The following is a 27,555-nucleotide window of genomic DNA, read 5'->3' on the forward strand; positions in this document are numbered from 1 at the left end:
TGCTGCTCTTGTCCTTTTGGATAGAAGTGGTCATGCATTTAGAAGGTGCTGTCAGAGGATCTTTAGTAAATGCCTCCAATGCATTTTGCAGACAGTACACACTGCTGTTTCTAAGCATTGGTGGTGGAAGGACTGGATGCTTGTGGATGTGGTGTCAAAACAGTGAGCTGCTTTGTCCTGGATGGTGTCAAGCTTTTTGAGTGTTGTTGGACTGCACTCATCCAGGCAAGTGGAGTGCATTCCATTACACTCCTGATGTGTGCCTTATAGATGATGGCGAGACTTTGGGGACTCAGGAGATAGGTTATTTGCTGCAATATTCCTAGCCTCTAACCTGGAGTAGTGGAGCACACCTTCAGTATTATTACCAGAAAGCTGTCAGTGCCCATATCCTTTGCAGCATCCATTTCTTCCAACCATTTCTTGTAGTCACTGTGTTTGTGTGGGGAGTCTAGTTGAGTTTCTGGTCAATGTTAACTGTTGATACTGAAGAATTCAGGGATGATGACAACAGTGAATATCAAGGAGTGATGATCAGATTGTCTCTCACTGGAGGTGGTCATTGCCTAGCATTTGTTTGGCACAAATGTTAACTTGTCACTTGTCAGCTCAGAGATGCTTTAGAATCTGAGGAGTTATGAATGGTGTGGACATTGTGCAATCATCATTGAACATCCCCACTTCTGACCTGATGATGGAGGAAAGGTCATTGATGAAGCACCTCAAGATGGTTAGGCCGATTACACTATTCTCAGGAACTCCTGGAGAGATGTCCTGCAGCGGAGATGACTGACATCCAACAACCACAACCATCTTCCTTTGTGCCACGGACAAGTCTAACCACTGGAGAGTTTGTCCCCGATATTCACCGATTCAAGTTTTGCTAGGGCTCCATGATATCATACTCAGTCAAATGCAGCTTTGATGTAAGGGCTATCACTCTCAACTCATCTCTGGAATTCATGTTTGTCCATGTTTGAACCAAGGCTGTAATAAGGTCAGGAGCTGAAAAGCTCTGGCAAAACCCAAACTGGATGTCACTGAGCAGGTGCTGCTTGATAGCACTGTTATGATGAGAAAGTGAGGTCTGCAGATGCTGGAGATCAGAGCTGAAAATGTGTTGCTGGAAAAGCGCAGCAGGTCAGGCAGCATCCAGGGAACAGGAGAATCGACGTTTCGGGCATAAGTCCTTCTTCCTGCAGAAGGGCTTATGCCCGAAACGTCGATTCTCCTGTTCCCTGGATGCTGCCTGACCTGCTGCGCTTTTCCAGCAACACATTTTCAGCACTGTTATGATACCTTCCAACACTTTACTGATGACCGAGAGTAGACTGATGGGGCAGTAATTTGCTGGGTTGGATTTGTCCTGCTTTTTGTGTACAGAACATACTTGGGCAATTTTCTGCACGGTTGGGAAATTGAACTGAAGACCTTGACTAGGGGAACAGCAAGTTATGCAGCACATGTTTTCAGTACTATTGCCAAAAGGTTGTCAGGGCTCGTATCCTTTGCAGCATCCAGTTCTTCCAACAGTTTCTTGATATCATGTGGAGTGAATCGAATTGGATGAAGACTGGTATCTCTAGTGCTGGAGAACCACTGGAGGAGACTGAGATGGATCAACGACTTCTGGATGAAGATTGCAGCAAATGCCACCGCTTGCAAACTCCCCTTCAATTGGTTGCACCCACACCACATGTAGTGCAACGTTTCAAGAAGACAGTTCAGTACCATCCACACAAGTGAAATTAATCATAAGTATTATGTGCTGGCCTTCCACACAATGCTCAGCAGAATAAAAATAATGTTCCCAAATTCCTCATAGAAGATCCTGGACTAACACTGAATGGATTCTTTTAGGGCAATAAAGAGAGCATTAAATTAATTGGGTGAAGGGGGTCTAGGACAGGAGAAATGTAGACTTGCAAAGCAAGAGGACTTGACAGCATTAAAAGGTAGCTATTTGGATAATGATACGTAGAGTAGGACAGGAAGAGACACAGTATACAAATTGAGGAAAACAACAATAATATGGGCTAAAGGAGAAAATAATGATTAAAAAGGCAAAGTTAGGTCTTTACTTGAATGCACTAGTATTTGTAAGAAAATAAATTAAATAATGGCATAAATCCAGGTCAATGTATACATTTTATAGCCAATGTAGGGACAAGAAAATCAAAGCTGGGAACTAAATATTTAGGAATATATAACTTTTTTCAAAAGAACAGGGAGGAAGGAAAGAGTGGTGAGGTAGTATTATTGGTACAGGATGAAATAAGTGCGATAGTATGGAATCAGTCCAAATGATCTGCGATAGAAACACACACAATCCTTTTGGTGGAGGTTACAAATAAAAAGGGAAAGAAGTAGCAGAAATCTATAGGCCCCTAACACTAGCTCTACAGTGGGATCGAGAATAATGAGGGTATATAACAAAAGCAGTACTTATTCATGGATGATTTTAATCTCCTTGTAGATTGGGATAGTCAGATTCACAGAAGAAGCCATGAGGAAGAACTCACAGAGGGTATTCAGGACAGTTTCCCAGAACCTGTGGATCCAACCAGAATTTAGGCTAATTGGATCAGGTGATGTGTAATGAAACACGTTCAGTAAATGATATCACAACAAAAGATCGCTGGGACAAAGTGACCACAACATATGGGTGTGGTGAAGGCCAATAATTTTGTCTTTTTACCATTGTTTCCACCCTTAACCTTATTTAGCATAGAATTTAACATTCAGTTTGATGGGAGAAATTCGAGTAAGACACAAATGTGCTTAATTTTTTAAAAAATGGTAATTACAAAGGAATGACAGCAGAGCTGGCTGCAATGGACTAGGAAAGAGTTTAGCACTGAAGATAATTGAGGAACAAATGGCAGACATTGAAGGAAATAATTCACTGTTCACAGTAAAGACACATTCCAGTGGAAAATTAAAATTCTAAGAAGGGAATAAGCTTATTATATAATTATAGAATCCCTACTGTGTGAAAGCAGGCCATTTGGCCCATCCAGTCCATGTAGATCCTCCAAAGAGCATTCCTCCCAGACCCACCCCTATCCCTGTCACCCTGCATTTTCCACGGCTAACCCACCAAGCTGCATGTTCAGGACACTATTGGATAACTTAGCTTAGCCACTCCACCTAACCTGCACAGCTTTGGACTATGGGGGAAAAAACCAAACACTGGAGAAAACCCATCCAGGGAGACATAGGGAGAATGTGCAAACAGATAGTTGCCAGAGGATGGAATCAAACCCGGGTCCCTGGCACTGTGAGGCACCATGCCACACATGGTTATAGCTTCCACACCATAACTACTGTTAACCAGGGAAGCTAAGGATGGCATAAAATTGAAAGTAAAAACATACAAGATGGTGAAGATCAGTGATAAGCCAGAGGATGGAGAAGTTTTCTTTAAAAACACCAACAAAAGGATGACCAGAAAAAGCAAAGAGGAAGAAGATAAACTCTTGAAGGGCAAACTTGCAAGTAATATCAGACAAACAGAAAAAGCTTCTTTAAATACATGAAACTGAAAAAGATAAACTAAAGTGAACACAGTTCCCTTAGTGGATGAGGCTACAGAACCAGGAAGTGGCAGAGGTGTTGAGTGAATACTTTGCATCAGTATTCGTAAGAAAAGACAATAATACTCTTATTATTCCAAACTTACTAAATAAGGGACAAAAGGAGAGATAACAAATACAATAACTATCACTAGTGAAAAGGTGGTAGGAAACGAATGGACCTAACTGGATGCATCTCAGGATAATAAACATAGTCGCTACGGAGATATACAGATAGTAGTCCTCCAAAAATGCTTAAAATCTGGAGAAGCCCCAGAGCATTGGAAAAATGCTAATGTAATAACTTTATTGGAAAAGGGAAGAAGACAAAACACAAATAACTACAGACCAGTTATTAGGAAAATATTAGTGCCTATTAAAAGCAATGTAATAGCAAAGCATTTAGAAACACTTTAATGATCAAGTAGAGTCAGCATGGCTTCATGAAATGGAAATAATGCCTGACAAAAAAACAATTTTTTGAGGAGATATCAAACAAGATTGATAAAGGGGCCTTGACTGCTTTCAGAGGTAGCAAATCCTATAGACTCAACTCTCAGGGTGAAGAAATTTCTCATTTCAGTGCGAAATGACTTACTCTTACGCTTAGACTGACACAAAGAGATTGAGGAGGGATACAGGCAAGAGAAAGTGAGGACTGCAGATGGTGGAGATCAGAGTCGAGAGTGTGATGCTGAAAAAGCACAGCAAGTCAGGCAGCATCCGAGGACCAGGAGAATCGACATTTCGGACATAAGCCCTTTATAAGGAAACTGATGAATGGGATACAAATAGGTAAAGCGCATGGGCAAAAAAATTGGCGAAAGAAACACAACATGAGGTTTTGCACTTTGACAGGAAAAAGAGACGAGCTCAATATTATTTAAAGGGACAAAAACTGCGGAAAGCTACAGAACAGAGGGATTTATAAGTCCTCATCTATGAATCACAGAAAGCCAGCATCTAAGTTCAGCAGGTAATAGAGAGGGCAAATAGAATATTGGCCTTTATTTCAAAGCCAAATTGAGGGAGGTTTTGCGAAAATTATACTAAGCACTTAGTCAGGCAACAACTGGAATACTGTGAACAGTTTTGGCCCCTTACCCAAGTAAAGATATATTAGAATTAGAGGCAATCTAGAGAAGATTCATTAGGCTGATACCAGGTATGGAGGGACAAAAACAGAAATTGCTGGAAAACCTCAGTAGGTCCAGCAACATCTGTGGAGAGATATCAGTTAATTTTTCGGGTCCAGTGACCCTTCACCAGAACTGATGGTAGCAAGGAAAAAGTTGATTTTTATGCAAAAGATAGGGTGGAGGGATAAGGAACAAATGATAAGTGGAGGTAGAGCCCAAAGAGAGAGAAGAACAGTTGGACAGATAAAGGAGTGGATAATGATAAGCCTGGAAAGATGAATAGCTAACGGGGACAATTAGTCGTTAACAATAGGCTGTGTGTAATTTGGAGATACCATAACCAGGTATGGAGGGGCTGATTTGTGAGGACAGGTTGAGTAGGTTGTGCCTGTGCTCCTTGAAATTTAGAATAATGAAAGGTGACTTTATTGAAAATAATCAGATGCTTAGGGTTGGTGCAGAAAAGTCATTTCCCCATGTGACAGAATGTAGGACCAGAGGGCATAATCTTAGACTAAGGAGCTGCATATTTAAACCAGGAATAAGGAGAAATAAAGCTGTGGAATTCTTTGTTACAGAGGGCTGTCAAGGTCTGATCATTAAGTACAGTCCTAAGTACAAGTATGTTGCTTGCTTTTGCTGAGATACACAGATGTTGTATTCTACATAACTAAAAAGCATTTGCTGAATTAACAAAGCCTTTTCTACGTGCCTGATATCTATCAGTTTTGATGGAAGAAAATGTGTCAACAAGGTCAGCCTCCTTGTTCTTTGGTAAAGAGTGATACAGCTCCCTTTCATTCAGCCTCCAATAAGAAAGTCCTAAAATTTAAAAAAATTAAAGTTAACAAAGGCGCAAGTTTTCAAAGAATACCTGATTTAAAGATGTAAGTATTAGAAAACAAAGTAAGAAATTATATGGAGATTCTTGAACTTCCAAGAATACATTTTTAAATCACAGAGAAACACCTAGACCTTTGCCTCTTTTTTTAGAATCATACAACATAGAATAGGTCCTTCAGCCACCATGCCTATGCCGACCAACAAACACAACTACATTAATTCCATTTACCCGCACTTGATCCATTCTATACCTTGGCATTTGAAATGCTTGACCAGATGCTTATCAAATGTTGTGACAGTACCTGCCTCCACCATCTTCTCAGACAGTGCATTACAAAATCTACAACCCTCTAAGCGAGAAAATGTTTCCTCAGATCTCCTCTAAACAGTTTATTCTTCACCTCAAGCTTATGCCCTCTAGTCTTAAGATACATCTACCAGAGGGAGGAAAAGATCTACCCGGTCAATGACCTTCCCCCACCCTCCTCCCTGACCTATCACCTCCATCCCCACCCCCAATCACCTATTGTACTCTATGCTACTTTCTCCCCACCCCCATCCTCCTCTCATTTATCTCCACCCTGCAGGCACTCTGCCTCTATTCCCGATGATGGACTTTTGCCCGAAATGTCGATTTTCCTGCTCCTCGGATGCTGCCTGAACTGCTGTGCTTTTCCAGCACCACTCTAATCTAGAATCAGAAAAGATTTAGCAAATATTTACCTGAAATATTAGATACCACAGAATTTGGACTGCTAGAAGGTCTGCTGAGGTAGAAGGAGTTGTGAGATGAGCTTGCAGATAGCAAATGAATCTAAAATTTAAAGAAACAATTTAAGTGTAAAACACTTTAATCTACAAAACTTATTGAAAAAAAGTAATCTTAAATTGCTTAATAACTATTCTTTCAAGTGCTTCTCAGACTACAGGTGCTACTGCTTGAATTGCCCATCCACATGTGCCCAGAGATGTTAGTGATGGGCCTTTCTGAACTCCTGTGGTCCTGTGACAGTGTTAACAGGGAATTGACAAGTTTGATGAAATTTTTCATTGTGTATTTGAATTATATAATTAATGAACATGAGTGAATTTTTAAAAATTTTCATTATGGAATTCAAAATATTAATTAAACTTATTTGGATTAGAAACATTCCTACTTCTATAACATGGTAATGCAGTGGATGTTGTCTACACAGATTTTAGTAAGGCATTTGACAAGTACCAATATGGCAGACTGGTCAAAAAAATAAAAGTCCATGGGATATAGTCTATTGTTTTGAATTGGATTCAAAGTTAGCTTTGAAACAGAAAACAGAGGGTATTGTTCAATGGTTGCCCTTGTGAATGGAAAGCTGTTTTAAATGGTGTTCTGCAGGCCTCAGTGTTGGGACCCCTACTGTATGTTTTACATATTAACGACTTGGACTTGAACATTAGGGGCCACGATTGGGAAATTTGATGTAAGTTCCAAAGTTAATAGATTGGTGGAATGAGCAGGAAAGTGGCAAATGGAGTTCAACTCTGATAAGTGGGAGGTCAAACAGTAAAAAGAAATACGCAATAAATGGGACTACAGTGAAATGAGTAGATGAAGTGAGAAATCTTGGCGTGCAAGTGCACAGGTCTCTAAACGTAGCAGTACAAGTTGATAATTTTGTAAGGAAGGCATGTGGAATGCTTAGCTTTATTGGCAGAAATACAGAATACGAAAGTAGGGATAATAATAAAAACTATGTAAAACACTGGTGAAGTCACAACTGGAGTGTTGTGTGGAATGACAGGAAGGAGATAATTGCTCTGAAGAGATGCAGAGAATATTTACGAGGATGTTGCCAGGACTGGAGGATTGTAGCTACAAGGAAAGACCGGAGAGGCTAGGGTTGTTTTCTTTGGAACAGAAAAGCTTGAGGGGATGACATTTTAGATTACATTTTTTTAGATTACATTACAGTGTGGAAACAGGCCCTTTGGCCCAACAAGTCCACACCGACCCGCCGAAGCGCAACCCACACATACCCCTAACCTAACACTCCAGCAAGTTAGTATGGCCAATTCACCTGACCTGCACATCTTTGGACTGTGGGAGGAAACCGGAGCACCCGGAGGAAACCCACGCAGACACGGGGAGAACGTGCAAACTCCACACAGTCAGTTGCCTGAGGTGGGAATTGAACCCCGGACTCTGGCGCTGTGAGGCAGCAGTGCTAACCACATGATTGAGGCATGCAAAATTGAGGGATAGAGATAGAGTTGACGTAGCAACCTGTTTCCGCTGGCAGAGAGTTCAAAAACCGGGAGTCACAGATTCAAGTTAAGTAACAAAAGGATTAAAGGGGACGTGAGGAAAATCCGTTTTTACGCAAAGGATAGTGGATATCTGGAATCAGCTTCCTGAGTTGACGGTGGAGACAACTGGCAATTCAAGTTTACATAAAGCACAAGAGATATTGATAGCTCTTGTAAAAACTAGCTAACCATTGCTTTGAACAGTTTATGAAGTACCAAATACAATTAAAACTTCACCACACACAATAATTGAATTTTAACTGACAAGTTTCCTCCATTAAATTTAATTTCAAAAATTCTGTTTAAAGCACAGGGCAAGTTCACCAAGACAGACTTGTATCAAAGAAGAATGAGTTTCAATGTACTATATACACAGTTTCATGGCATCAGAAACTAACAGATAGTTTAATTTCAAAAATGCTCTGAGAATTTAATTACAACCTGTAGTATACAATGCTGTATCAAAGCAGCAATGACTCTGATGAATCTCCATGTTGATCAGCTAACTCTCCAAACATGAAGTGAAATGGCAACGAAAGAAAGCAATTAAGATTTAGTCTGTTAAATGGTATTAAAAGCATAGGATTTGGTCTGTTGGGGTGTAAATTTATAGAATGTTATAGAACAGAAAAAGCAACATAAATTATAATCAAATTAAAAACTTTAAGGCAATTGTCTGCTATAAAAGGTGTAAATAAATTATGGATGCAGATTTCATAAATATACAGAAAAATCTCCCAGAAGAGCAATTTTAAATGCAAATTAACAACATTGACACTTACATCTTCTGGTGTTTCAGTTTCCTGGGGCTGCCCACATTCCTGTGGCTGCATTCTCTCCAATCCAGCTGAATTTACAAATTTTGATTTGTGATTCTTCTGTCTAACTTTCTGTGCCCATGATGTCAACCTTTAAAACGTGAAAATTAAATGCCATCAGATATGCTCATGTAAACTGGGATAAGCTAACTAACTGCCCACAAAACTGGCTCCCTGCTTTCTTATACTTTCACCATTGTCAAGATAAAAGTAGTGGGCCTATCTCTATGCAAAAAGCTCTGGGGTCAAGTTCCACTTGATGGCCAAGTTCATAACACAGTCACACAGCGAGAGTATAAACTCATAAATCTATCCAATAAAAGTCAATTATAGGTGGCAAGACGAAAAATTCTTGATTAGCTACATGATGTAAAGAGGTTGGAGCCTCTAGTATTATTATTCCTAGCCCCAGGCTGTCATGTATATCTGATGAATCCTGAGCCAATCAGGGTTCTAACATTGTCGAGGTGGGCGATTTTCCCAGCAATGCTGAAGAGGATAATCATGATTATTAAGCGCAGCTCCAATCTGAATATTCTTGTCCAAGAATTTCATCAGGCGACTGCAACATCACAGCACTGATGTTTCAAGCATCAAAAAGAAAGCTGATCATCTGCAAATAATCTTTTTTTTAATTTGGGAAATAAAAATAGAACGTTAGTTGAAGTAATCAGACGTGTTATGTTAACTGCAAGTCACATATCCAGCAGTGGCAGTGAAGAGTTTTTCCAGATTGGGTGAAAATATAGTCATGCTCTTCAGGGATCAGATCTTGGACTACTATTGTTCTTGATTTGTGTTAATGACTTTGCCCATATATCCAAGGCTCAGTTTCAAAATGTGCAGATAATAAAAAAATTGAAACAGTTATAAATACTGAGGAGAGTTCACAACTTCAAGAGAACATGGATGGACTGTTGTAATGAACAGACATATGGCTGCTAAAACTATGCAGAGGAATGTGAATTGATAAGAAGAATAAGCATCGGCAATAAACTAAAATTATAAAGGGAGTCAAGAAACATACATATAGGAGGCTATACATGCACAAATTGTTGAAATGACATGGTTGCTTAAAGTCATTAAAAGTGCACGGGGATCCTAGATTACATAAAATGAGGCATTGAGTAAAAGAGCAAGGAAGGCATTATTAGCCTTTGTAACAAACTGCTGTCACCTCAACTGGGGTACCATGTCAATTCTGAGTACCATACATTGGAAGGATGGGCAAGAAATTATGAAAATTGTTGCAGGGATGAGGGTCTTCAATTAAGAGTGCAGGTTCCCTTCTTAACAGCACTGTGGGTATACCGAAGCACCAAAGACTGCAGCAGTTCAAGAAGGTAGCTCATCATCACCTTCGTGGGCAATTAGAAAAGGGCAATAAATGCATGCCCACAGCCCACAAATAAATAAATTGTAAAAGTCATTTGAACCCTTAAACCCTTCATCAGGAATGTCAGGCTTATGTCTGAAACATCGACTCGCCTGCTCCTTGGATGCTGCTTGAGCTGCTGTGCTTTTCCAGCACCACATTTTTTGACAAGTGCGTATAAAGCCCTAAAAAGCTAATTAAAAGACCTGTTTATTAAAATTCACTTGTACCCTGTTAAAAATAACAACACATTAGAAGCTGTCTTCTAAAAGATTTATCATCAGTGTCTAACTGTACAAAGTGAAATTTATTGGAGAGGAAGTTAATTTAAAGTATTAGTTCTTCCTGCCAGTACTTGGACCTCAGTTGCTCATAATTTATTTTAATGATTTAGATAGGGAACTAAATGTAATATCTCCAAGTTAGCAGACAACATTAAGCTTTCAGATTATTATCTGAATGGCAATCGATTGGAAAAGGGCAAGGAGGGGGTAAAAGATACAAGACCTGCTGTCCCGTTGTCTTACTAACTTGATTGAATTTTTCAAGAAGGTGACGAAGGTGATTGAGGCGGGTAGACTAGTGGATGTTGTTTACATGGATTTTAGTACCACTTTCAACAGGATCCCTCATGGTAGGCTCTTCCAGAAGATCAAGCTGTAATTTCCCTCTGGGAAATTCGGTATGGGCAATAAATGCTGGTAGAGCCAGCGATGCCATCAACCCATGATTGAATGAATTTAAAAAATGCATAGGAACCATGGTGACTTGGTGTGTGGATTCAGAATTGACTTGCCCATAGAAAACAAAGGGTAGTGGTGGAAAGGTGTTTTTCAGGCTGGAGGTCCATGACTAGTGAGGTCTGTACTGGGATATCTACTGTTTGTGATATATATAAATAACTTGGATGAAAATTTATGTGGGTCGGTGAATAAGTTTGCAGATAATACAAAGACCAGTGGAGTTGTGGATAGTGTATAAGGTTGTCAAAGGATACAGCGGGGTATAGATCAGTTGTTGATACTAGTGGAAAAATGGTGGATAAAGTTTAATCTGGATAAGTGTGTGGTGCTGAATTTTGTAACGTCTAGTATTCAGGAAAAGTATACAGTTAATGGCAGGACTCTGAATAGCATTGATGTACAGTGAGATCTTGGGGTTCAAGTCCACAGCTCCCTAAAAGTGGCCACACAAGTAGATAGAGTGGTAAAGAGGGACTGTGGCATGCTTGCCTTCATTGATCGGGGATTGAGTATGAAAGCCAGGATACCATGTTGCAGCTTTAGAGTACTGTGTTCAATTCTGGTCACTATTTTACAGGAAGGATGTGGAGAGGATGTAGAAGAGGTTTGCCAAGATACTGCCTAGATTTGAGATTATGAGCTACAAGGAGAGGCTAGGAAACCTCAGGTTGTTTTCTCTGGAGTGGCAGAGACCAACGGGAGACTTAATAGAATTATAAAATTATGAGATGCATAGATAGGGTTGACGGTCAGAATCTTTTTTCCAGAATTGAAATATCTAATTTTAGGGGGCATGCAATTAAGATAAGAGTTGGAAAGTTCATAGAAGATGTGAGGGGCAAGTTTTTTTTTAAAACATAGAGAGAGTGGCAGGAGTCTGGAAGGTGCTGCCAGTGGTGGTGATGGTGACAGATATGATAGTGGAGTTTAAGGGACTTTTAGATAAACACATGAATACGCAAGGGAGGGATATGGACTAAAGACGGGCACAAGGGATTAGTTTAATTTGGTATCATGTTCGGCACAAAATCGTGGGTCAAAGGGCCTGTTCGTGTTCTGTACAGTTATCTATGTTCTGTAAACTCCTCTGTTCACCACATGCTGAAAGTAAGTTTGCAAGTCCAGCAGTTGGTGAAGAAGGCAAAAGGTATGTTGGCCTTCAGAGCAAGAGGAATTAAGTATGGAGTAGGGATGCATTGATGCAATTATAGAGGACGTTAGTGAAACTTCACCTGGAGTATAATGTCTAGTTGTGGTGTCCTTTTCTAAGGATGTTCTGGCTATAAAAGGGATGCAACGAAGATTTATCAGACGGATTCCTGGGATGACAGGACTGAAGTATGAGCATTTTTTTGACTGGAATTTAGAAGAATGAGGTGGGAACTTCAAAGAAACTTGTAAAATTCTAACATGAGTAGACAGGGTAAACACAGGAAGGATGTTTCCAATGACTGGGGAGTCCAGAAGCAGGGGTCATAACCCAAGGATACAGGTAGGCTATTTAGGAGTGAAATAAGCAGAAATGTCTTCACCCAGTCAGTTATGAGCCTGTGGGGAATGCTGCTACCGAAAGCGTTTAAGGCCAAAACACAATGTTTTCAAGGCAGAGTTAGATATAATTTTTGGGGTTAAAGGGATTAAATGATATGAACAGAAAGCAGGAACAGGGTACTGAGTTGGATGATCAAATGTGACGTTATTGAATGGCAGAGCAGGCTCAAGGACAAAATAACCTGTTTCTATTTATCATGCTTCCCTTTTTTTAAAAAATCCAAACCTTTGATACATACCCTTTAGCCTTATTCTGCTTCCCCGGCAGACTCTCAGGTGCAACTGTCGCTTCCAAATTGGATTTATTGCTACTCTCTTCCAGGTTAGTCCTCAGGTCTTGAATTGATTTGCTTGTGACAGAGTACTCATTAGCAGTAGCAAAAGTCACTGACGGCTGTCCACTTTCTTTCAGCTGAGGAAAATGGGATAGATAATGCAGCCGGACTGGATCATTTTCCTTCATATTCTGTTTACTGTTTGCAGTATTCAATTTGGAATTATGCACTGTACCAATACCATGAAAATCAGATTGCATGGATGCTGAAAATTTTCCATATTCACTGGTCAGTGGCACGTTGTCCTGAACTTCTTTCCATTCATGATTACATTCATTGCTAGCCATTACCTGTTCTTCTGTTTCACTGCAGTCAGATTGTACATCAAATGATTTTATTTTACATTCCAGTTCCTCAAAGCCATCGCCATTAAGAAAAGTGGATGCAGTTGTATCAGTTACAAGTTTTGTAAAGGATGGTAACCTGGCTGTAGAGTGTCGGAGACCAATGTCATTTTGCAATTGAATTAATGCTTTGATTTCATCTTGAATAAGCTGGAAATAACAGAAGAAAAATACACCAAGAGGTAGCTGCTACATTGAGAATACAATAAGTCACAGTAGTTGCAGAGTTCAACTTCCACTTGTCCATTAAACCAAGTTTTTTGATTGCAGTTGCACAAGTTATAATTCAGACTTGTCATAGAGGATTGGAGTGGTGCTGGAAAAGCACAGCAGTTCATGCTGTATCCAAGGAGCAGTAAAATCGACGTTTCGGGCAAAAGTCCTTCATCAGGAATACAGGCAAGTGGATAGCCTGTTTCTATTTACCATGCTTCCCTTTTTTGTAAAAAATCCAAACCTTTAATACATACCCATTGGCCTTATTCTGCTTCCCCGGCAGACTCTCAGGCCCAACTGTCACTTCCAAACTGGATTTATTGCTACTCTCTTCCAGGTTAGTCCTCAGGTCTTGAATTGCTTGTGATCGAGTACTCATTAGCAGTAGCTCCCCTCTCCCCGACCTATCACCTTCATCCCCTCCCCCATTCACCTATTGTACTCTATGCTACTGCTGTGCTTTTCCAGCACCAATCAAATGTAGACTTTGGTTTCCAGCATCTGCAGTCATTGTTTTTACCATAGAGAATTGGGGAAAACTGAATGCTGCAAATAGTATGTTACAATACCACTTTATATAACTGCATGTATCTACACAATTTCAATACTTTCTAAATCACTCCATAAATTTTAATTTATAGCTATGCAAAGGAAACATGACTATCCTTCACCCCTGCCAGGAAATGTCAATCAGAATGGCTATATTGAATACAGAACCCAGCAGTTAAATGTTTCAACTGGCAATGACTGGATCAGTGCACAATGTTTTTAAGTTTAAACCTAAAGGATGTTACCTCTCTTTATAAACTTTACAACATACTTACAATCCCACTTTCAAACTACATACAATTTCTAATAATGTCCCAAATTACAGTGGGTGAATGGGTTGTAACAGCAGTATTAAGAAGTGTGTCAGTTATACAGAACACTTAAAAAAATACTCAATTATATTTCCAGCATGTAATATGAGTGAAACATTACTATTACCTCACCACAATAATGGAGGGACAGGGCTCTCAATAAAAATTTGAATTGGTTGTGGGAAAGTAATCATGTGGGAACACAGAATATTAAAATTGCACTTGTCTTTATCAAGTTAAACCATTGCAACAATTTTGCAAGTTCCGTGTCCCTCCCTCCCTAATCTACTTCAAGACATCTGTACTTCTACCTCAGCACAGAATATTAATGCACTAGGGCAATGCGAGAGAGACAAAAGCAATCTATTCTGATGAGACCATTCATTATCACTCAGATACCGGCATCGTCACCATCTCTGGATTATTCAATACAGAATTCTGGTAAAACTGCACTACAATTGGCGAACACAAAGATGTATTGTCATGAATATCCTGCCTCGCTACACCACACTAAAACTGAGACCTAAGTAGTTAGTACCACAATTTTTTTGTGAAATGTAAAATGACTGTAGTGGGAGGATTAAAAATTATACCTTCAAACCAGATCATTAAGGATTATTACAGATTCATACAGCATGGAAAATCGTTAAGGTTTAATTGGACATGATGATGAGCAATTGAAATAAAGTGGAAAAGTATGTGAAAAACAGGCCTAATGCAAAATTGAACCTGTTTTGACTGAGAGGTGACTATGTGACAATAAACTGACTGTGAGATCTATCCTGTTGGGCCATCACATGGACCCACTTGGAGACTTTTTCTGTATAATTGAATGTCTGCAAAGTACTGAAACCACAAATGGTAATACAGCACATAATCTTAGATTCAGACTGATACTAATATCAGGGACTTTGCCCCATTCATTAGACTTCACCAAGAACTGAGATTTGCAACTGTAAGGTGGCATGAAACTTGATGCCAACTTAACGCATGTGTTACTTGCTATTCAGACTTCATCTTGGACCAGGATGGCAAACGGTACCAGGAACCCTGATTTCTCTTGACTGGTTGTCATAAAGCAAGGTCCCCAACGGGCAGAAGGGAAGGACAGTTGAAACTTTATTGCTGGAACAGCACAGCAGGTCAGGCAGCATCCAGGGAACAGGAGATTCGACGTTTCGGGCACAGCTGGTTTGATGGTGAGGTTGGGGTTGGAACGGAGGGAGTGGAGGGAAGGACACTCATTCTCAATATACATTTACTGCTTTATATATTTATTGTTATACAATGTGTCTGTGTATACATGTATGTGCACACACATACATGTACGCACACACAAAAATATAAATTTATATGCATACACTGCTTAACATATGTTTACCACTTTATATATATCTACCACTTGACATAGAAACATAGAAACACAGAAGATAGGAGCAGGAGGAAGCCATTCAGCCCTTCGAGCCTGCTCCGCTATTTATTACGATCATGGCTGATTGTCCAACTCAACAGCCAAATCCTGTTTTCTCCCTATAAACCTTTGATCCCATTTGCCCTAAGTGCTATACCTAGCCGCCTCTTGAATACATTTGATGTTTTGGCATCAATGACTTCCTGTGGTGATGAATTCCGAAGGCTCACCACTCTTTGGATGAAGACATGTCTCCTCATTTTCATCCGAAATGGTGTACCCAAATCGTCAGACTGTGACCCCTGGTTCTGGAGTTCAAAATTGCACACAATATTCTACGTGTGGCCTCACCAAGGTCTTCTATAACTGCAAAAACACATTCGTGCTCCTATACTTGAAACCTCTCGCAACGAAGGCCAACATACCCTTTGCTTTCTTCACCGCCTGCTGCACCTGCATGCTTACCTTCAGTGACTGGTGCACAAGGACACCCAGGTCCCACCGCATACTCCAGTCTCCCAATTTATACCCATTCAGATCATAATCTGCCTTCTGTTTTTGCTTCCAAAGTGAATAACCTCACAATGATTCAAATTATACGCCATCTGTCATTGATTTGCCCACTAACCCAACCTGTCCAGATCATGCTGAGGAATCGGTGCATCCTCGTCACAGTTCACCCTCCCACCCAACTTCGCATCATTTGCAAACTTTGAGATGTTACGTTTGTTCCCTCATCCAAATCAGTAATACATATTGTGAATAGCTGGGGTCTCAGCACCGATCCCTGTGGCACCCTAGTTACTACCTGCCAATTTGAAAAGGACCCATTAATTCCTACTCTTTGTTTCCTCTCTGCCAACCAGTTTTCTATCCATCTCAATACACTCCCTCCAACCCAAAGCACTTTAATCATGCACAATAATCTCTTTGACTCTGTCAAACGCTTTTTGAAAGTCCAAATATACCACATCAACTGACTCCCCTTTGTCAACTCAACTAGTTACATCTTCATAGAATTCCATCAGATTTGTCAACCATGATTTCCCCTTTATAAATTCATGGTGACTCTGTCTGCTCCTGCCACTGCTTTCTAAATGCTCCACTATTATAAAGGCCTTCATAATGGATTTGAGAATTTTTCCCACTATTGATGTTAGGCTTACGGTCAATACTTCTCTGGTTTCTATCTACCTGCCTTCATGAATTTTGGAGTAACATTAGCTACCCTCCAATCTGCAGGGACTGTACCAGAGTCAATACAATCCTGGAAGATGACCACTTTTACATATATATTTACTGCTTCATCTGTACATTTACTGCTTAACATATATTTAGCACTTAATATATAAATTTACTGCTTAATATAGTTATCACTGATATAATGGCTAATAAATCTATTAACTTGGATCACTTGACACTTAAGAGTTTTTGTTACATCCCATCGAATCCAGTATTGAATCTTAACAATGCCTTTTACAGTCTTAAAATGCTTTTGAGACAGCACTAACTAGACCACAACACTATACAAACTTTTCATCAAATTATGAATCAAATCAGAAAAACAGAAGGCATGGGAAGAAAGGGAAGTAACAAGTGTAACTGGCGCAAATGAAAATGTTCAGATTAAGAAGAGTCGCAGGTAGATAGGATAGTGAGGAAAGCATTTGGTATGCTTTCCTTTATTGGTCAGTATATTGAGTACAGGAGTTGGGAGGTCATGCTGCGGCTGTACAGGACATTGGTTAGGCCACTATTGGAATATTGTGTGCAATTCTGGTCTCCCTCCTATTGGAAGAATGTTGTGAAACTTGAAAGGGTTCAGAAAAGATTTACAAGGACGTTGCCAGGGTTGGAGGATTGGAGCTATAGGAAGAGGTTGAATAGGCTGGGGCTGTTTTCCCTTCAGCATCGGAGGCTGAGGGGTGACCTTATAGAGATTTATAAAATCATGAGGGGCACGGATAGGATAAATAGACAAAGTCTTTTCCCTGGGGTGGGGGAGTTCAGAACTAAAGGGCATAGGTTTAGGGTGAGTGGGGAAATATATAAAAGAGACCTGAAGGGCAACATTTTCACGCGGAGCGTGGTACGTGTATGGAATGAGCTACCAGAGGAAGTGGTGGAGGCTAGTACGATTGCAACATTTAAAAGGCATCTGGATGGGTATATAAATAGGAATGGTTTGGAGGGATATGGGCCAGGTGCTGGCGGATGGTACTAAATTGGGTTGGTATATTTGGTTGGCATGGACGAGTTGAACCGAAGGGGTCTGTTTACGTGCTGTACATCTCTATGATTCTGAGAAACAGCAAAAGATTTTCTCTACATTCACCTTGTAATCAGAGACCTGAGAGTACTTGATGTAAACAATGGGTGTCCAATGAGGAAATGTCATAACTCCTGACAAATGATATTCCTCCCTTTACAGGGCTCAATTTATTCATCAAAAATACAATTTTAAAACATTTCTTTGAAAAGTAACAATAAAAATTGGTATCCTTTACTCACTTGGATCTGACATTGGTATTGGTCCTGTTGAGACAAAATCTGATCCTGGTATTGTTTTTCCACTAGTTTAAAGAGCTGCAACCATCTTGCCTAATAACCCACAGGAAGAAATACACAATATATTATCTATCAAATTTCACTCACTAATAAATTTCTCTCATATTTATAACTCACAATTCTATCATCGATGTTCAGTTGGATATGAACATAACGGTTAATATTGCTCATGTCCACTTGATGAATCGGGAGCACTCTCACGTCATGAGTAACAAGATTATCTCACTCGAGGATTTTGGTACACTATGCAGATAGTAAATTCAGTGCAATGCAAGACGGTTGCATTGTTAGAGGTACTGACTTTTGAACGGAACACCAAACTCCCTAACTTATAGTTCAGATGAGCATAAAAACACTACAAGGCACATTTTCAAAGAACGTTCACTATCTCAATTCAACATTAATTCTTCAACCAACATCACAAAAATGCATCAATTGATCCTTCATCAGTTGATATTTAGAACACCGTACAGTACAGGCCCTTCAACCCACGATGTTGAGCCAAGCATTTACCTTAATCCAAAATCAACCTAACCTATGTCATCCTGTTTCCCAATCCACTTATCAGTTGAAGCAAACACTCAGACACAGTATGATTTTACCTCCTTCATCCTTATTCCAGGCCCTGGAGGGAGAGGGAACGATCACACATATGGACAGGGTCACGAGTTCTCCGTCTTCTCTCAAACAGCAGATTCTTAAGGAATTATATAGTCACTTACAGGGAGCAGCATCCAAATAAGGCAACATCTAAATTGATTGGGTGACCGTTACAATCAGAGAGCATCAACAGTAAAGATTACACCATCTAGCATTATTCAATGGATGTTCTTAACCTTGTTAGCTGGCATTACATAATGGATGCTTTTCACCTTGTTAACTGGCATTACATAATGGATGCTTTTCACCTCATTAACCTACTACCCTTGCCTCCAGCATCTCATTGTTTACTGCAAGTTCTTATCTGGTCAAAGTCATGCTAGCTGAGCCTTTGTCTCATACAACCTAAAACTTTAATCTTTTCCTACCTGCTCATACCTTATACACTTTCTCACCTACACACCCCTCAACTTACTGCTGTCCACATGCTTCTCCAGCAGTCGCTTAAATTTCCCTAATGTCTCTGACTCTACTAGTACCGCTGGCAGTGCACTCTACACACCCACCACTCTCAGTGTAAAGAACCTACCTCTGACATCTCCCCTATATCTTCCTCCAATCACCTTAAGATTATGACCCCTCATGACAGCCATTTCTGCCCTGGGGAAAAATCTCTGCCTATCTACTCTACTCCGGGTGCCTCTCATTACATTGTACACCTCTATGAAGTCACCTCTCTTCCTTCTTCTCTCCAATGTGAAAAGCCCTAGCTCACTCAACCTCTCTTCATAAGACATGCCCTCCAATCTGGGCAGTATCCAGGTAAATCTCCTTTGCACTGTCTCTAAAGCAGCTACATCTTTCCTATAATGAGGTGACCAGAACTGGACACAATATTCCAAGTGTGGTCTAACCAGGGTTTTATAGAGCTGCAGCAAAATCTCATGGCTCTTAAAATCAATCCCCCTGTTAAATGAAAACCAAAACACCAGACATCTTCTTAACAACCCTACCAACTTGGGTGGCAATTTTGAGGGATCTATGTACTGGACCCCAAGATCCCGCTGTACCTCCACACTGCCAAGAATCCTGTCTTTAATCCTGTATTCTGCATTCAAATTCGACCTTCCAAAATAAATCACTTCATATTTATCCAGGTTGAACTCCATCTGCGACTTCTCAGCCCAGCTCTGCATCCTGTCAATGTCTTGTTGTAGCCTGCAACAGCCTTCGAGACTATCTACAATACCACCAACTTTTGTGGCATCATCAAACTTACGAACCTACCATTCCACTTCTTCATCCAAGTCATTTATAAAAACTACAAAAAGAGCAGAGGCCCAAAAACAAATCCCTGCGGGACACCACTGGTCACCGACCTCCAGGCGGAATACTTTCCATCCACTACCACTTGCTGTCTTCTTTTGGCCAGTCAATTCTGTATCCAGGCAGCCAAATTTCCCTGTACCCCATACCTCCGAAATTTCTAACAATGAGTCTACCATGGGGAACCTTATCAAATGCCTTCGTGAAATCCATATACACCACATCCACTACTCGACCTTCATCAACTTGTCTTGTCACATCCTCAAAGAACTCAATAAGGCTCGAGAGGCACAACCTGCCCCTCACAAAGCCATGCTGACTATCTTTAATCAAACGATGTTTTTCCAAACAGTCATAAATCCTATCTCTCAGAATCCTTTCCAGTACCTTGCTTACCACAGATGTAAGACTGACTGGTCTGTAATTCCCAGGGATTTCCCTATTCCCTTTCTTGAATAGAGGAACAACATTTGCCTCCCTCCAATCATCCATTACTACTCATGTGGAGAGCGAGGATACAAAGATCATCACTAGAGGTACAGCAAACTCATTCCTCGCTTCCCGTAGTAATCATGGATATATCTGGTCCAACCCTGGGGACTTATCTATCTTGATGCTTCCCAAAATTTCCAGCACATCTACTTTCTTAATATCAAATCTGTTCAAGCCTATTAACCTGGTCCACTGTGTTCTCACTATCAACACGATCGCTCTCTCTAGTGCTTACTGAAACAAAAAACTAATTTAGGGCCTCCCTACCACTTCAGACTCTAGGCTGAAGTTCCCTCCACTATCCCTGATCGGTCTTACCCTCTCTCTGATCATTCTCTTATTCCTCACGGGTGAGGAATTTATTTGTCGGATTTTATGTGTGACTGTCTCAAGAGTAAAGGTGACAGAAGTCAAAGTTATTTCTTTCTAACCATAACCACGCAAAGTGCAGCACACTGGCGCATTGGTTAGCACTGCTGCCTCACAGTGCCAGGGATCCAGATCCAATTCCAGCCTCGGGCAACTGTCTGTGTGGAGTTTGCACGTTCTCCCAGTGTTTGCGCGGGTTTCCTCTGGGTGCTTCGGTTTCCTCCCACAGACCAAAAGATGTGCAGGTCAGGTGAGTTGGCCATGGTAAATTGCCGATAGTGTTAGGCGAATTAGTCAGAGGGAAATGGGTCTGGGTAGGTTACTCTTCAGAGGGTCGGTGTGGACTTGTTGGATCGAAGGGCCTGTTTCCACACTGTAGGGAATATAATCTAAATCTTAAAAAGGTAAGTTCTTTCAGGAGGGCAGACAAAAAAAATTGTTTTTTTTAAAATTTCAAACATTTTTGGCTTATTTCTTTTCTTAAGAATGTGGAAGGGAAGCAAAAATGTTTTAGAACAAAAAAAAAAATTAATCAAGTTGCTTAATGTTTAAATGAAATAGCATTTCAGAAATAAAAAGCCAAACTAGGAAAGTCATAGGAGAATGTGAAGGTGATGCCAAATGTTGAGAAAAATGAGTGGTTGAGGTTACTGCTAAGATCAGCTAATTCAAGGCAGACCAAGAAGCAAGCAGCAACCTGACAGTTTAGCACACACACACACATATCAATATATTTGTTCATATTAACATAGCACAATAAAAATATTACTTTATTTTCAAAGGGAACTCAACAACTAACCTCACAGTTCTTCAGAATCTCAGGATCTGTCCCACTGGTATTTTGAATCTCTTGCATTAAAGTCCCCAAGGTTTCAAGTGCGCTTGGATTAATCAATGGCAAATTTTTGCTCAAATTTTCATGAAATGGATATCTAATTGGACAGCGAGAAAGATATGGGGAGAGGGAGTGTTAACTTATAAACATTAGATGTAAGAAAACAATGAAAACTTCTCACCATATAGTGATTCTGACTTTGTAAACGAATTGGAAATACCTATAATATTCCCAGAGTGTAGAGCAGCAATTCCACAACAGTAAAGTATACCCTTCTTTCAACACTCAACATCCACAAATACTTGCTTTCATTGTTGTTCCATAATGATTTAATTATTTGTTCTGTGGTTTAATTTGATAATCATTTTAAAATTTAACTACAGTAGTTAGTTCAATTGGGTAGTCTTGGAGCAGAAAACTCGTCAGCACTGTTCAAGTACAAATGTTTAACACTCGTAGCAAATTATATTATTTTCATACAACATTAATTATTCAGTACCCTTACTCGTGGATTTAGAAGATGTATTCACTAATGGCTACGTGATTGAATGTGTGAAATATAATGCAAGATTTTTAATTACTCCACCATGAATAACTAAACAAATTACTTTTACTGTTTCCCTTTCTCAGTGAACTTGCAACATCTAGTGGCAGAAAATAGAACATGCAGATACATAGCTTATAAATGTTTTTGCAATTTTTATTCATAGCTCTAGCTCGATAGTCACCTGACTGATTTTCTCTTTACTTGTCAATTTACTGGTCATCATTGGCTGAATTTTAAAATCCTTTCAATTCTCTGACATTAGTCTATTTAGCAACACCAAGATTTTCTTTTAATCTAATACTATGCCTATCATCTCATTAAGCAAAGTTTGCAACCTTTCCTGCAGAATTTTAAATCCCTTAAGGGAATATAATTTGCAGCAGATTTTGAATTAATTCTTTAAATGTTTGTTCACATTGTTTATTTAGCATGATACCATTAAATTTAGTTTCCACAATCTACCTTTACCAACTTGCCCTCATAACTGTTTTGTATAATATTATTGCTTTAATTGAACAATTCTCCTTTCTCACAAAATACAATCATACCAGGTTACTAACTGACCCAATTTGTTTTTCATATGTTTTCATAAAAATGCACAAAAACACATCATGATTTACGATATCGATGAACAATCACTACTGGGAATAATTAGTATTCCTGCAATGGTCACTGGGTCTCCTCATTATGTATACACCAAATAAGTGATAATCAAATTCTAACCCTTCATTTGACACTTAGAAAACATTAGTAGGATCGGACAGAATCAACACTACTTTATGAAAGGGAGTCATGTTCAACAAACCTGTTAATTTTTGTTTTAAGATGCACCCAGCAGAATAGATAAGAAGGAACCAGTGGATATGATATATGTATAAAATAATTTACAAAAACTTTTGACAAGAATCATATAATGCCTTCAGCGTGGAAGCAGGCCATTTGGCCCATCGAATCCACACTGAGCCTCCAAAGAGCATCCCATCCAGATGCACCTCCCTACACCCAACCCTGCATTTCCCACAGGTAATCCACCTAGACTGCACGTCTTTGAACTGTGGAAGGTAACAGAAGCACCCAGAGGAAAGCCACGCAGAGACAGGGATAAATACATACAGTCGCCTAAGGGTGGAAACAAACCAGAGCCCCTGGTGCTGTGAGGTAGCAGTGCTAACCACTGAGCAACACAGAGCTGCCCAACAAGGTGCCACATAAAAAGGTTAGTAAACAACATTTGTTCATTTCAAATGGGTGGGGGTGGTTTGGACTGAGAGTTTCTAACTGTATAGAAAACAATGTAGGAATAAGACAGTGATTTGCAGGTTGGCAGATTGCACAACCTAATGATATTGAATGCTGGATTGAGATCCAGCGAAAACACTTCTCTTCAGTGAATAGTGGCATGAAATAGTTTATATGATCAGAATTAAAGATAATCTCCTTTTGAGGATTTCATACAAACTTTGACTATTGTAAGAGGTGGATTTGTACCCAAGGAAGAGATTTAATCATATCCTCAATAAGGTGTTTAAGAACTTATGGAGATTGAAAAGAGTGGAAACTACATGGCCAAAACATTTCCCTCAAAACACGACACAAAGCTTGGTAGTATTTTTGTAACTTTTATACATTTTTAACAAAACTATAGAAAAATGTGACATTGGAATCTTACTGTCAGTGAAGCATATGTAATAACAGAAATGGACAATGTTAATGATAAACTTAAAGGGGATTTGGAGACACTGAATCTGTCAGTAGAAATTCAGCAGATGGAATTAATTTTAAGAACAGTGGAGGTTATCCACTTTGGTAGGAAAAACAGAAATAGAGGAGTTACTAAAAGGCAAGCAGCCAGTGTCAAACTTCAAAAGGACTTTTAAAAAAAAAGTAATCGACGTTAACAGGCATGTACAGCAAGCAATTAAGGAGGCAAGTGGCTTGTTGATCTTTATTACAAGGGAATTTAAATATAAGAGTAAACATGTCTTAATACAATATATAAAGCCTTGGTAAGATCAAATGAGCTATTTTGGTCACTTTGCCCCCAGAAGGATATACTCACGAGAGGAGGAACACAACAAAGATTTACCAGAATAACTGCTGGCATGGAAGGATTGCTCTATGAGGAAATATTAAACAGATTAGGCCTGTATTTTTTTTAAAGTATAGAAAAAATGAGAGATAATCTAATTCAAACATACAAAATTCTAGCAGGGTTCAACAGGATAGGTGTTGGAAGAAGGATTCTCCCGGTTGGGGTTAAAGGAAGGGAATGATATTCAGGACTGAGATCAATACATTTCTACATTTTAAAAACATAAAGGGATGTGGGGAATATTGCAGGAAAAATGTATTAACGCAAATGATCAGGAATTATCTCACTGAATATTGCAGCGAGCTCAATGGCATATCTCTACTCCAATTTATTACAAGGCCTGAAGACATTGAAGCAGGAGTATGCCATTCAGTCCATTGAGTCTGTTGTATATTTCAATTAGATCTGATAACCCTCAACTTTACTTTCCTCCCTCACTCACTCACTGAATAAAAGTCTCAGGCTTGAATATACACAGCGATCCAGGCTCAGCAGCCCTCTTTGGTAAATACAGGGCATTGGTAACTGTAAATCCAAATTATACAAAGCATTGGTGAGACCACATCTGAGGAACTGTGTACAGTGCCATTCATTGTACTTACAAAAGGATGCTAATGCATTAGAAGCAGTTAACAGAAGGCTTACTAAGCTAATATCTGGAATGAGCAGATTGCCTTACAAGGAAAGGCTAGATAGGCTAGGCATGTATTCTCCGAAACAAAATCTGAAATTGCTGACAAATGTCAGCAGGTCTGGCAGCATCCATGGAGAGAAATTAGAGTTAATGTTTCGGGGCCAGTGACATTTCTTCACAAAGGTTCTGATTTCCAGTATCCGTAGTTCTTCGGTTTTATGTGTTCTCTGGATTTAGAAGATTCAGATGTGATTTAGTTGAAACATACAAAGATCCTGAGGAGACTTGACTAGATTCTTTTAGGAGAATCGAGAACTAGGGATAATAATTTAAAAATAAGAGGTCACCTATTCGACAGGGATGAGGAAACATTTTTTTCCTTACAGAAGGTTGAGTGCCTTTGGAATCCCTTTTCTCAAAAGGCATTGGATGCAAAATCTTGCATTTTTTTAAAGACAGAGCTAGATAGACTCTTGTTTAACAAAGGAATGAAAGATTACTGGAGGAATTTAGAGCTCAAGTTTAAAAAATCAGATCGGCTGTGATCTTATAGAATGGCAGAGCACACTCAAACGGCTGAATGGTTCAGTCTTGTTCCTCATGTCTAAAGAATTCCACAGATTCACTAGCATGCACCCCTTATTCTGAGATTATATCCTCTGGTCCTAGACTCTACCACAAGGGGAAACAAGCTCACCACATCTACTCTTGCAAGTCCTCTAAGAACCCTGTATGTTTCAATAAGGTCACCTCTCTTCCATCTAAATCATAATGAGTACCAGCCCAACCAATTTTTCATTACTCTCAGCACTGTTGCAAAACTGAGTGCAGAGAAAATATAATGAATAAAATGTGGATCAGAAGCTCCAAGGTGGCAATTTGCTTACTCTTGTAGGTCAGACAAGAGAGCCATAGAGGTGTACAGCACAGAAAAAGACCCTTTGGTCCAACTCTCCATGCTGACTAGATATCCTAACCTAATCTAGTCCCATTTGCCAACATTGTGCCCGTATCCCTTAAACCCTCCCTGTTCATGTACCCATCCAAATGCCTTTTAAATGTTGTAATTGTACCAGGCTCCATCATTTCTTCTGGCATTCCATACATGCACCACTGTCCGTGAAAAAGTTGTCCATTGGGTCCCTTTTACATTTTTCCCTCTCATCTTAAACCTACTTCCTTAAATTTTGGACTCCCTCGCCTGGGGAAAAGACTTTAACTGTTCACTCTTTCCATGCCTGTCATTATTTTATACACTTCTATAAGGTCACCCCTCAGCCTCCGATGCTCCAGGGAAAACAACTCCAGCCTATTCAGCCTCTCCCTACAGCTCAAACCCTCCAACCCTGGCAACATATTTGTAAATCTTTTCTGAACTCTTTCAAGTTTAACAATTCCTTTCCTGTAAGGGAGACCAGAATTGAATCCATTATTCCAAAAGTGGCCTAACCAATGTCCTGTACAGCCACAACAAGACTTCCCAACACCGATACTGCACCGCACTGACCAATAAAAACAAGCATACCAAATACCTTTTCACCACCCTGTTCCTTGAAAGTGTAGTCACAGCAGACAATGAACCTGCACTCCAAGGTTTCTAGCTCAGTAACATTCCCCAGGACGTTATCATGCTCCTCTGCTCATTTCCGATTTTCTTCCCCTTTCTTTCCCCCGTTCCCCCTCTTGGGGTTCTCTCCTGAGGTAAAGCAGCTGGTGACATGGAGCGGAGCAGGGATGGCCAGCGGGCTGGGTGCCCACAGGGAGCAGAGACAGCAGTGGGCTGCAGACCTGAGTGGAGAAGGGACATCCAGCGAGCTGCAGGGCCAAGTGGAATGGGGACAGCCAGCGGGCTGGAGGCCCAAGCAATGCAAAACAGTTGTTGAACTGGGAACTGGTGCAGGCGATCAGCAGCTTGTGAGCCCAGGGAGACCAAATGTAGAAGCGCCCTGCACTGATCGACTGAAAGACTGTAGTGCTCATCTTTTTAACTTTGCTCTCATTTTTCTAACTTACACTATGCAGAACTGTACATAACTTTTTTCCTTCCTTTTTTGCTTTATTTTTGTACTTTGTAACCAAGATCTGTACCTTGGTACTTTGTCCCTTAGATAGCGCTATATGGGACAACTCGGCAAACTTTTCACTGTACTCCTGTACTTCCATACTTGAGTACAAGTGGCAATAAAGGATATTCTAATTCTTAAGTGTATAAGTCCTACCCTGATTTGCCCTGCTAAAATGCAGCACTAAAATGCAAGACTGGCAACTTCAACCAAGCCAATCTAAGAAAGGTGTTTCCCAAGTACCACCAGCACATTACCTGCCCCATGACGGGCCCGAACACTTTAGACCACTGCTACACCATTGTGAAAGAGGACTACCGCTCCATCCCCCGCCCTCATTTCAGTAACTCCGATCACAATGCTATGTTTCTTCTCCTGGCATACAGGCAAAAGCTCAAGCAGGAGACCCCCCTCGTGGATACAGGTCCAGTGCTGGTCGGAGGAAGCAGAGGATCAACTCTGGTGCTGTCTGGAATCAGCTGATTGGACCATGTTCAAACAGTCCGCAGGTACCTTGGACGAGTACGCCACCA

General features: G+C 40.1%; 1 protein-coding gene across 8 annotated transcripts in view; it reads right to left on the reverse strand.

Moving 5' to 3' along the window:
* LOC122551007 (M-phase phosphoprotein 9) overlaps window positions 1–27,555 on the reverse strand; it is a 96,768-nt gene that overhangs the window by 56,598 nt on the left and 12,615 nt on the right. For all 8 annotated transcript variants that reach the window (XM_043692627.1, XM_043692626.1, XM_043692628.1 and 5 more), the window contains 6 exons: window positions 21,651–21,783; window positions 18,008–18,097; window positions 12,570–13,159; window positions 8,626–8,752; window positions 6,281–6,371; window positions 5,427–5,536 (listed from right to left, as the gene is read on the reverse strand). In XM_043692627.1, the coding sequence (XP_043548562.1) occupies window positions 5,427–5,536; window positions 6,281–6,371; window positions 8,626–8,752; window positions 12,570–13,159; window positions 18,008–18,097; window positions 21,651–21,783 (1,141 nt within the window). The remainder of the gene's footprint in view (window positions 1–5,426; window positions 5,537–6,280; window positions 6,372–8,625; window positions 8,753–12,569; window positions 13,160–18,007; window positions 18,098–21,650; window positions 21,784–27,555) is intronic.

This window comes from Chiloscyllium plagiosum, chromosome 6, assembly GCF_004010195.1.
Source record: "Chiloscyllium plagiosum isolate BGI_BamShark_2017 chromosome 6, ASM401019v2, whole genome shotgun sequence".
Lineage (NCBI taxonomy): Eukaryota > Metazoa > Chordata > Chondrichthyes > Orectolobiformes > Hemiscylliidae > Chiloscyllium > Chiloscyllium plagiosum.